This window comes from Papaver somniferum, unplaced genomic scaffold, assembly GCF_003573695.1.
Source record: "Papaver somniferum cultivar HN1 unplaced genomic scaffold, ASM357369v1 unplaced-scaffold_21, whole genome shotgun sequence".
Taxonomy (NCBI): domain Eukaryota; kingdom Viridiplantae; phylum Streptophyta; class Magnoliopsida; order Ranunculales; family Papaveraceae; genus Papaver; species Papaver somniferum.
The window spans coordinates 13,346,144-13,359,300 of record NW_020631041.1 but is presented as its reverse complement, the minus strand read 5'-3'; the positions used below and the strand labels follow the sequence as shown (position 1 = coordinate 13,359,300).

Genomic DNA, 13,157 nt, shown 5'->3' with positions numbered 1-13,157 from the left:
TTATTGGGTAGGTCTAGAATAAGTTGATTATACAGTAAGATTTTCTAATGAATCGGAAAGGAAAATTGGGTAGGTCTAGAATAAGTTGATGAGCAGTGTTGTCCCACGCAGCTGGGCGGGGCATCTTAATAAGCAAGCACCTTACTGTCCGTCAGATCTTGATCTATACCTTTCAATTACATTTGCCTTAATCTTTTTCAAGGAATTACAGCTGGGAAAGTTGTGGTATTAAACGTAGGTCCTTCTTATTTATTTTAATTTCATATCATGTCCTTTTATATTCATCCTTATCTCTTGTGTAGCACCCTCTACTTTCTTCTTCTGCTACTGTTCTCAACCATTTTAACTCTTTAAGGTCTTGAACATTGAAAGCATTCGTATTTTCTGAAAGGAAATCAAATCAAACATATTGAATCAAGACTAAGAAAGATAAGTTATTTTTGAATTGCTAGCAGATAAAATATGTGTTCTCAACGACACAAGTTCCACTTCCTTATCGCTAAGCGAATTTATTGGAGATAACCGCGCAACAAATCCCTTTCAACATCGTCCGGATTTTCCATCATTCCTTCTCATGTTGTATTGGAGACAACATTTCTTTATGAAAGTGATAAAAGACCAGATGAAAAAATTAAAAAAAAAATACGAACAATATAATGAAATTGTTTTGACTAGAAAAGTTTTTCTTTCATGGAACCTCAAAATGATAAAATCAAGTAAATTATTAGTAGCCAATTTAAGTAGCACCCGATCATTCATTTTCTTAGATGCTGCCATGGATTAGGAGCAACTATTGAATCTCTTTGATTCTAACTGGTCATGCAATCGATATCATCACATCCCATCTCCTATTCATCCTTTCGCTTCTCTCGATTCATTTCTAAGACAACAACTACAAACAAGTTCGGAAAGGATATTTGAAAAGAAGATGAACTGAAACCTGAATCATCATCAAGCGACACTAGAGCAGCTTCAATGAAATCGACCGTGAGGAAAAAATTTCTAGTGAAGTGTTTTTCTTAGTTTGTGAAAAGACATGGAAAGAAATGAAAATAACAAAAAGGGACTACGTTGAATACCATAGCTTTGCCAGCAATAGTTTACTAATAAAAATAACAGAAAATTGGTTAAAAAAGACAAAAATCAACAATTTCTGGGTGAAATGGACAGTTAGATTTTGATACTGTTTAAATGGACAAAAATATAAAAATAGGCAGGATGTAACCAGTTTCATCGTGCTCATTTTCAAATATTTTTTCTTATTTTTGATTTACACAGCATGTATCCAGTTTCATCCTTGCTATTTTTTAAATTTAAGCTAAGATGAATCCAGTTTCATCCTCACTATTTTTTTTGGCCATTTCATCCAAAGTATTTTTTACTCGTCCATTTGAACCGTGGTTTAAAAATATTTGGACAAATGACCCATTTTCCGTAGAAATAAAAGCAAATAAATTTGAACGTTAGAGATCTTAATCCAACGGACTGTATGTTGCTTGCTTATTAAGCTGCCCGCGCAGGTGCGCGGTACAGCACTGCTCTAAGTTGATTATACAAATAAGTTGATTAAACAATAAGATTTTCTAATGAATCGGAAAGGAAAAATTTGGAAAAACTATTTTGTCGAAAATATTTATAATTTCACAAGTAACTCAATATACACATGCAAATTATATGTGGGCTAAAACAAAAATAATAATGAGATCATCCATTTCACAAATTTCACCTAGGCTATATGGCCTTACTTAGCCGCTTCTAAGGTCCGTACTTAGCAACGGCTGGCAATCTAGAATTTTGACATCGTTGGTTTATCACCAAATATATTCGGCAAAGTGGGGCTAAAAGTAAAAAAAGCGAACGAGAAGAAAAAATAGATTGATCAAAAAGAAGAGGGTAGAAGGGGCTTGCACCACCCTCAAGATGTGGGTGCAAAATACCGCACACTCACTAGTTACGCGAATTAATATAAAGGATCATATCTCCTTTTCCCGAGATATCTGTTTTTACGGACACATTAATGGTAAGATAGATACGAAGAGACAGTCGTCAGATCCTACAGGGATGTGTCGAATGATGAGTGGTGAAGACAACACGTGGGAATAGTCATGCCGAGATCTCGGAATATGCAAGTGTATGTTTCCCTGGCCAAATGTATTAAGGATAAAAACGTAGCATTGACGCACCTGCATATCCACACATGTGGAAAGTGAGTCACTTAACTGTTTTTTCCTCTCTTTCCAGAATATATTCCTTAATCTTTTCCGCTATGGAATAGATCCCCAAACGAATTAGTGAAGATGAGACATATTCCCAAGTTTCCATAAATTTCTTATCAAATTAGCAGTCACCATTGGTCACGTATCGCACAAGCATCGCACGTGTCACGCGCTCAGGTTTCACAACAAAAATACACGATAATTGATCTAGTTCTGCTATAAAAGAGTTGATGAGAACACATACGAAGTATCGAGACGAAAACCAAAGTCATTACCAGAAATGCCAACTACTAAAAGTTTCCCACGCGCAGCTTATTTATATGTATATGGCAATTATTTGTGGTAAATATATGTATATCCATGATATATAAGATGACACTGTATAGGGAATAATATTGAGTGGGTGTATACCGTTCCATGAATTCATATGGCCTACAACTTGTTGCTCTGTATCGAGTAGAGAGATCAAAACGTATTATTTTCCACTTTCTCTACATTCTGCTATATAATGGAGCCCGCTCGAATTCAAAATTCCAAGAGGGGGAAGCATATGTATGAGGGTTTGAATGAGGATTCCATTATTCCTCCGCGTGTTACAGTTTCAAATTTTTTAGATTTTAAAGATATCTAATCCAATGACATACTTAGCTTTGGTCCAAAGTTTGACTCTCAAAGATTTACTGACTGCGAAAAATCTAGTTTAATTAAACTGGTGGTTAGAAACACAATCCTCATCGTCGATCACTATCTCCACCGGACGGAATAGTTGAGCAAGTAATACGATGTGCCAGTCATTAAGCAAATCACATCCAACCTACATAGTCTTGTTACTGGTGATTTAGTTTTTTACTGGTGAATTAGTTGTTGTGACTGTGCCTTTGGTAAGAAATTAGTGCAGGAGTTCGTTAAGTCTATTCGCTACATATAGTACAATCATCCCACACACTTTCCTTTCCTTCCCCAATACCTAATCAGTCAATAGGGTCATAGGCCCCAACCGACAAAGAGGACCCCATGAGCTTCATATAATTCAGCCAGCGTCCAAATAAGAGTAAAATTGAGTTTAGGAATTTTTTATACTTTTAGACTTGTTTTGTCCGGTAAATTTGTCCTACTAAAAAATATAGAATTCTAAATTCGGTTAAGTTTTGATTTCTTGTATAATTTAAAAACCAATCATACGTTGTCAAGTGTTCTTAGGAAATGAGGATTTTCTTACCGTTCAACGTGAGAATTTTATTTATCTAGATTTTTAAATCTTTAGATATATTTATTACAAGGTCTGCTTTTATGTGGGTAGTGTTGGTACCCTCTAAAAACGGTACGCTTGGAGGATATATAGGCTTCTCCGCAATGGATAGGCTATCATAGAAGCTCATAACTAGCTTATCTTAGAAGCCCAACATTCCATATATTTGGAAGCCTGCATCTGTTTTGGCGAAAAAAAAGAATGATTTTTTAGGGATCATGGTTTATTGAGGGGACCATGATTTTATTAGGCCACATTCCCTATAGTGATAAGGGGTAACCTAAAACGTTGAAATGACTAACCTACCATTAACCTAATTTAATTTAAAACCAACCTAATAACCACCTATATATATATATATATATAACCACCACCTCCTCCCACCACCACCACCCACCACCGCCGATTACCACCACCACCACCTCCGATTATCACCACCACCAAACATCGATAACCACCACCACCACCGCCGCCCACCACCGCCGATTACCACCACCACCACCACCTCCGATTATCACCACCACCAACCACCGATTACCACCACCTCCTCCCACCACCACCACCACCACCGCCTATTTATGAAATGTAACAACATCAATGCAATCACAATTAAGTTCGGTTACGTAATAATTTTATCGAGTATAAAAGACGCCAGCCGCAACCTTATTCTGCCATGGGACCACTCCGGAGGTATTTTCCAACAAACCCTTTGCTTTAATTTGATTTTGATTGCTTCAATCGAATAGAAATCATCAAAATAGGGTTTTAATTTACAGAGCCATGTTAAGTTAGGTCGATTTTCCAAAAAACCCTAGTTTACTAACCGAACTTCTTGAAAATGAAGAACACGAAGAACAGTTCGGTTCTATTGGATTGAAAAGTAAGTTACCAAACTCTCTGTTCGTTTGTTTCGTAAAAAAATTTAAAATTACAAAGTAACCGAACTCCATCCTTAGAAGCGAAAAAAAAAAACAAATCCAGTCTAACCGAACTGTGTTGTTGTGGCCACTATGTTGAGTTCCAAAATAACCGAACTTATCCAATAGAGTTCGGTTTGTTCGCAAACAATTTTAAAACTACAAAGTAACCGAACTTAGCCAATAGATGCTGGAACTTCACATTTTTGTTTGTTTGTTAAGTTCGGTAACTTCACAATTTTATCGCAAAAAACGAGCTCAGAGTTCGGTTGGTTAGCTGTTAGGTTCAAGTTTGCGAAAGAACCGAACTTTGTAAACTTATATACTCTTATATTACGTAAAGTTCGGTTAGATCAAAAGTGCATGCAGTTTGCGAACCAACCGAACTTTGTACACCAAAGTTCGGTTAGTTGAGAACCAACAGAACATAACGCTGTAACTCCTAGAAATTATTAGAGAGTTTGGTAACCTGCGTGTTTGGAACAAGTAACCGAACTACACTTTCAGATGAGTTCGATTACTTGTTCATCTCTCGGGGCAACCGAACTACAGTTTCAGATGAGTTCGGTTACTTGTTCTTCATATAAAGTAACCGAACTGTTCAAAATCCAGTTCAAATCCGGATCATTTTGAAGATTAACAAATATTGTAGGAGAGGATGAAGGTGAAGAATCAAACGAGTTTTCATCATTTAAATGCTCAAACTTAGTGAATTGGAAAAAAAAATTGTTTTCCATGTTTTTCTCCTTCATCTTCTCTAACTCTACTCTCTTAATAATTCTACTCAACTAATAATAGACCCATCTTTTAATTTAATCTCACTAATTATTTTTAACTAAACATTCACTAATCATAATCTAAAATTAATTAAGAGGGTAGATTAGGTATTAAATAAATAACTAGATATGGGGTGACCTAGAATTACTTCTAATGCCTTTACACAAAATAAAACCATGGTCTCCCAAAAAAACCATGATCCCCAAAAAATCGTTCAAAAAAAAAAGCTTTATTATGCAAGATGGGCTCATGCATGGATTAGTCTCTAATACCCATGGTTAAGTCCACTAAGCCTAACTTAATTTTCCTCTAAGAAATATATCATTTGGGTAAGGGTTGTTTCTTAGGAAGGGGATTAAAGTTGTTAAGATAAATACAAATCCGGATAAGATAGATATGATCTTTAGTTGTTTAAGAAAATTACAAATTTTAAGGAAATAGATGCAAATCATGGTGGTTATTGAAAATTTTACCAATACCAATACCAACATCTAATTTAATTTTGTTTTCAACCTATAAATAGAGATTGAACTCTAAATCAAAAGGTACACAATTTATATTCTTTCTCTTTCTTACTTACATGCTTGGAGCTCTCTCTTATTTAAGCGTCAGAGCACATTTGCAGGTACCTCATCATTTTCCATCAACGGTTCTGGAGAGTTTGATTAGCAATTGGATATCAATAACTCATCATTAATGTCGAGAAGTGTTGGGGGATATTTTGGTAATGAATATGGCTTAGTGTAGAAGCCCAAATATGGTTTATCGTAGAACATCAAACCTGATTTATTGTAGAAGCTCAAATATGGTTTAGGCTTAGTTTGGTATTGCTGCGGCTTTTGTAAAAGCACTTTTCTGCTGTGCATTGATGTGCTGTGCAGTGAGAAAAAAACAGTTAAACGTTTGGTAAAAAATTAATTAAAGTCAAAGCTGACTAAAAAAGCAACCAAAGTGTGTTTGGTAAAATATCCTATTCAACCACTATTATTGTAGCAAATGACAAAAACAGATATTTGTCTAAAATAGTTTTACTCAACCATTTTTTAATATATATGCTATTAAATTTACTAGTTGTCACTATTATTATGATTGTTAAAAAAATTATTTTACTTAACCATTTTTCAATATATATATATATATATAATTTTCAAACAAAAAAAATCAAACTATTTATTTTTATTATTTGCAAATTAAATAAAATTATAAATAAAATAGTTTGAAAATAAAAAATAATAATATTAAAAAAATAAAATATAAGTAATGAAAAATTGATTGTATACAAATTTAAGGGTAATTTTTGTCGTTTATAAAATAAAATAGAAATAAAAAAGATAAATCAAATATTAAATTTAGGTGGCACCATAACTTATGCTTTTGTAGCTTTTGAAAGCTCCTCCTCACTAGCTTTTAAAAGTTGAGGAATTTGGGAGGTGCTTTGGATAAAAAACATTTTAATTTTTTTTACCAAACACTAGTTTCAAAAAATATTGACATATACAGGTTTTGAAAGTGCTTGTGGAAAAAAAAAAGCATTGCCAAACCCAACCTAAATGTAGATGCCCAACGTAGCTTATTATAAAAACCCAAACCTAGCTTACCTTAGAACCCCAACATGGCCTACCGTAGAATCACAAAGAACGATTTTTTTTGGGACCATGAATTTTTTGGGGTACCATTATTTTATTTTTGGTAAGACATTTAGAAGTAAACCAAAGCCACCCCTTATCCAAATATTTTTGTTAATACCAAAATTACCCTTTATAATAGTTTAATCATTTCTTTCTTTCTTTTTAATTTTTTTTTTAAATTTCATTTTTATAAAATAATTTTTTTTTTAATTTTCTATTTTTTTATTAGGTTTGAGTATTAATCATCAAAATAGGTTTGAGTATTAGTCATCAAAATTGAGTAGTAAATGTCCCACATTACTCTTGATTCGTTTTTTATTGAAAAAATTGAGTAGTAATCATTAAAATAGGGTGAAGATGGAAATTACAGTAGCAAGTTCGGTTAGTAGAAATTTAAAAAAATCTAGTTTGGTAACCGAACTTTCTAAACATGAAGAACACTTCAGCTAATACAATTTTTTTTTGCAACCGAACTATTATATAGAATACCAAATGCAGAGTTCGGTTAGTTCGCGAAAAAAATTTCCTTACCCGAACTCTTCTCTGTAAACCCATATGTTTAGTTCAGTTAGTTCGCAAAAAAATATTTGGTGTCGAACTCTTCTCTATAAATCCGTATGTTTAGTTCGGTTAGTTCGTAAAAAAGAATTCCTTAACCAAACTATTCTCTGTTTAGTTCGGTTAGCTCGCAATTTTTTTCCCGAACCGAACTTTTTTGTTCATGTAATTCGACTAATTTTTATTTATATTCTCCTAACCAAACTAAAAAAAAATTGATTTTTTTTTAAAATTAAATAAGAATATATTTTTTTATTTAATTAAAGGGTACCTAAGTCTTTTTACAATTTTATGACACCCCTTATAACTATGGGGTAAATAGGCTAAGTAAACCATAATCCCCCAGAAAAATCCATGGTCCCCAACAAAATCGTTCATCACAAATATGGCTTATGTTTAGAAGCGCAACATGGCTTATCTTAGAATCTAGAATGCAAAACAAAGCTTGACTAAGTTAGGCTAGATAAAGAGCGGCCGAGATTTATCTAGGAGGGATAAATCTACGGCTGTGGTTTTTTCAACTAACCATTATAAATACTTTATTAATTAGTGTCCTATTAATTGTTCATGATGAATGATTAATTAATTCTTCATGATAAATGTTCATTTAATGAATCTAATAAATACATATTTTTATTAATAAAAAAGTTTATTAAAAACTATATATATATTGATCGGTAAAGACTTTGGTGCTGGCGAGTTTCGAACTCAGGTAGCTGGTATCATCACCCAATGACTTTACCACTGTACTACAGCGACCCCGGTTAGAAAGTATATTAATATTTTTTAATGGTGGTAGTGAAAGAAGCAGTGGGTTGTGGAAACAGTGGCGGGTACTTGTGAGTGGTGGAGGTGGTAACATTACTGGTAGTGGAAAAAATAGTGGGCGTGGCTGGTTTTTACGTGTGGTGGTGGATGTTAGTGAATAGTAGTGGACAATAATAGTTTTGTGTCTTTACAAAATGGGAACATTCTATTTTGACAGATTTACTTGGCTGTTTTTAGCACAACTGGTAAAGACAAAACAAAAATATTTTGAGGAGATACTAAATCATATAATACAATATGATCATGACCGCTGGGTCACCCAAATGGGATCCCAGCTATTTATAGTACCCAATCGAATAAATCATGGTTTTTAGTATTAACATAAAATTCATTACCTTTCCAGAATACAAAAAAATGTTTGGACAAGTTAGGCTATATAAAGAACGATCAAATTTATACTTGCAGAACATAAATCTACCGCTATAAATGATCATGTTTAATTAAAATTTAATAATAAATATTCAATTGATATTTCATAATAAATGTTTCATTAATTAATCAAATGAATATATTTTTGTTGATATATAATAAATTTATTTGATATTAACCACATCAGTAAGCATTAATGGTGGGCAGTGGTGGGTATTGGTGAGACCGGTGGAGTGGTGACGATAATGTAGTGGTGGAAGAAGTAGTGGTAGTAGGGTGAGAAAAAGTGTCCTAAGATAGGTAAATTATTTAGTCACCCTTGGTTATTTTTTCTTTGTTTTGTTTTAATTTGATTTTAGTTTTCAAATTATTATTTTCTTTTTCTTTTTTAAAATTAAAACATTTTTTAAGGCCAGATTTTTTCAAAAAAGAAGATATTGTGATTTTAAGATTTGCCGGGTAGGGGGCAGGAAAAAAAATGAAACCTATAAAAAAATTGACCAAACACAAGGCTACACGCGAATTAATTGTTATCGGTTCAGTTTCTTGCATGTCTCTTTATTCCCCTTTTTTGTCATGGTTTCTGTTTCTGTCATTATTTCTCCCCTACTTCATGGGATTATGCAAGGCTACGCGTGAATTAATTGTAATCGATTCAATTTCTCACATCTCTCGTTATTCCCCTTTTATGTCATGATTTCTATTTTTGTCATTTCTCCCCAACTTCGTGTAATTATGCATGCTTGAGAAATAGTTTATGATAATAGGTAAAGAGACAAGAAAAGAAATGGATCAAAAATTAAATATTATTATAAATGTTAGGAAAATGAATAAACACAAATCTATGTAAATTGGAAACCCAACAATTTATATCAAAAAGAAAAATTAAATTCTAAAGGTAACATATTTTGCAAGATTAATCTAATTGATTTTAAAGCAATTTTAGGTGTTTTTAGTTTTGTTACAAGTTTGACGAATGACCTTTGATGATATTTTTTTGAAGTAGTGAACGAAGTAATGTTCTACTGCCATAGGATTTGCTCTAACGATTAACTGTGTTTGTCCCAAAGGGTTGTATGACTTACATACACACTATTAAAAGATTCGAGGATAAGGACATGTTTATTAACCAACTCCTCAAAATATTTACACCTGGATCGATCGGTTCGATTATTCTCAGACAATTACGACATGTATGAATCGATGGATACATTTGAAACACATATCAATAATTTAAATTTTGATCAGATAAATATTGATCTTCAGTAGATATTTATGATAACCACGAATGTAAGGGGAGAGATTCAAATCCAGGTGGTTATTAGGATTACTACATGTACTTTCTGTTGAAACATACATCTTGCAGGTATAGAATTGTGGAGAGTAATTTCAACACTTATTATAGAAATCAAAGTGTTGCTTCTTAGTTGGACGATTAATATTGATTCTTTTAAAAATATCAAGTTGGATGATTTTGTATTTGATTGGGAAAGGTTGTTTAGAGAGTATTTTGTTGTAAGCTCAACTCTTTTTGTATCTTTGAGGGTGCTATTTTATTCTGTTTGTTCCTCCGGATTTAGATGAAAAATCACAACCATCCGTAAATAATAATCCAACGACTGAAATGAGCCTGCCAAATCTTGTAAATTTAGAGCCTGTAATTAGGGTGCAGACCGCATATATATCCCCTCATTCATTAGTTTAGACCTTAATTAAGGTTAGTTAATATTTATGGATAGTTGGTAAGATTTGAATAGATTTGCGGAAGGGTATACGAAGTCAAAATGTAAATTAGTTAAAAATGGTTAGGAAAAGAGGGACGAATGTCGAATTTCTATTCGTCCACATGCCGCATCAGTATTTTCCCCATCATAAATTTTCTCCATACATTAACTGTTCATTTTTTTCCTGAAACTGCCGAAGTTGGTTTCCTGATATTTGTTGGTGGTTCGGTGCTTGCTTGAAACCTGGGGAGAAATTTTTTGATGGGGACATTATTGAATGGGGGTAGGGGTGTAAATTGGGCCGGGCCGGGCAGCCCGACCTATTTATTAAATGGGACGGTATAGGGCGGGCCAGAACATCTCTTATCCATGAAATTAAAAGGGCCGGGCGGACAGGGTTATTTATCTACAATTAGTGCCCATGGCCTACCCAAGCCTGTTTTGTAATTTGGGCTCGGGCGGGTAGAGCCGGGAGGTCCTTGAATATTACAAACAAATATATATTATATTATACATATATATTGTTAAAAATAAAAAGAAAGTAGTAATAATACACAATTTTTACTTAAAATTAATAATGAAATACGAGAATTGAGATGAGAATAAGATAAACCAAACTTCCTATAATTTTTCCTGAATTGAATCATCAGAAAAGGAAACTGCCTTAAATTTTGCTCAATATTTTCTCTATATGGTTAACAAAATTAGACTCCAATGGAATAAAAGTTAAGAAATACATATGAAAACTATGAGGGTTGACTGTATTAAGTATATGTACCAAGTATATTCTAGGATAAAACAAATGAGAACAATCACTTAGGCTAGGAAAATGGATAACACTGGCGGGGGCTAACATGGCGGGTAGCATTGACGGGATAATAGGGAGAGTATTGGGCCGGGCAAGAAAATTTGAATTGTGGCCTGTGTCCGCCCTCTTATTTAAATGGGCTAGGTCGGGCCAGCCCGTAAAGGGCCACGGTCACCCATGGGCTGTCATGGGACAGGGCGGACGGTACAGGGCCTCGGGCTGCCGGGCAAAATTTACACCCTTAAATGGGGGCATGGGGGACAAATAATATGTTGACATGTGTATTTCCAATTAATTGCTTCTAATAAATTTTGTTTCCAAAAATATAAAAGAAATGTATTTTTGGAGAAAAATATTGCTTATCATAATTGTTTATATTTTATGTTTGGTATTTTTGAAAACGGGGTTTGTGAAAACAATTAATATGAAGGACACACGTGACACGGACACAACACAGACACAGGGACCGGCAAAATTCAAAATCATCAGGACACGGATACGTTATATATATATTAATTAAATAATTTTTATATACTAATATCATAGTATTATGATATATCAAATACATTAATCACGTAAATACATGAAAAAACTCAAATTTTACGCCATTAGGTTAGCCCACTTGTACAAATATTAACCATTATACTAATTTTCATAACCCATTTGATTGCCCAATCAGTAAAATGAGGTATAAGTTTTTACACATGGGTCGTGTCGGTGTCCTACGTGCATCTTGTATCAGACACGAACATGTTTTCAATACTGGTGTGTCCGTGCTTCCCAGGTTGAAACAAAAACTCCTTCGCTTTTTCTTTGCTATTTGATTCCTTGTAAAATGAATCAAAATATTTATTCCAAAAAAAAATCAAAATATTTATTAAACGTACAAATAAAATTGAAAACTATGTATATTTTGTTGTTTCTGATACAATATCAAATTTTTAAATTGAACAATCAGCATCTTGCAGTTCAAAACAGATTATTAGTATTAAAAAAACAGAGAATATGAATATAGATTCCCTTTGATAGATCTAAGTAGGTGTCAAGTAAGATTTATCTTCTATAAATAGATAAACATTTGATCACATAATCCACCAATAAAATTACAAAGTCACTCATCATATCATAATAACCATGGTGTCTTTTATGAGTTCTCGCATTGGATTGCTTTTCTTTGCAGTTCTTTCTCTGAGTGCATACTTAGGTAACTCTTTACTTTGTTATATCATGTGATTACATCTCTAAAAAAGGTAATTCTTTACTTTTTTATATCATGTGATTACATCTCTAAAAAACTGTTATTAATCTGTTTCTTTTCCTATTTTTTTTTTTTTTTAAATATTTGTAGATGTGGCATCAGCACAATGTCGACCTGGGCAAAGAAATTTGATCACTTTCCCAACCCTAAGCTGCCCTGTATGTAGTGCCAAATGTGGTTTGAAATGTGGGATTTTTGCGGGAGGCCAACCAGGTACTGGTGTTTGCAAACCCCAACCTCTTGGCGTAGTTTGCACATGTTGCTGTGGAAATGCGAATCCCCCAGTCCCAGTCCCAGCCAAATCCCCTCCACCACCTCCACCTAGAGCATCACCACCCCCACCGTCACCTCCTCCACCATCTCCACCACCACCACCACACCTTCACCTCCACCTCCATCCCCACCCCCACCACCACCTAGAGCATCACCACCCCCACCGTCACCTCCTCCACCATCTCCACCACCACCACACCTTCACCTCCACCTCCATCCCCACCCCCACCACCACCTTCGCCTCCACCTCCATCTCCACCACCACCACCACCACCCTCAGATCCACGAGATATGTGCGATCTCGGTGAAACTTCTTTATCGACCGTAGTGACCGCTTGCTCCCTTTGCCCTGTGTGTAATTGTGGTGCAGGTGTAACTCCATCGCTTGCGGCGTGCATTTCCAATTATTGCAGCTGTTGTTGCCCGACTACCCTTACATCATCATCAACAACTCCTGGTTCAGCGTTACTTGCAACAGCATAGCCAATGATATTTTGGTAAAACTATCACGCTGTCATTAGCTAGCTAACTGCAGCGGCCAATGTGATTGTC

General features: G+C 34.3%; 1 protein-coding gene across 1 annotated transcript; it reads left to right on the top strand.

Annotated features, from left to right (window-relative positions):
- Nucleotides 1–12,151: 12,151 nt before the first annotated feature.
- Nucleotides 12,152–13,088, top strand: LOC113339631 (leucine-rich repeat extensin-like protein 3). The gene is made up of 3 exons (XM_026584871.1): nucleotides 12,152–12,278; nucleotides 12,423–12,770; nucleotides 12,976–13,088. The coding sequence occupies exons 1-3, from the start codon at nucleotides 12,209–12,211 to the stop codon at nucleotides 13,086–13,088; spliced, it is 531 nt and encodes a 176-aa protein (XP_026440656.1). The 5' UTR covers nucleotides 12,152–12,208.
- Nucleotides 13,089–13,157: the final 69 nt, after the last annotated feature.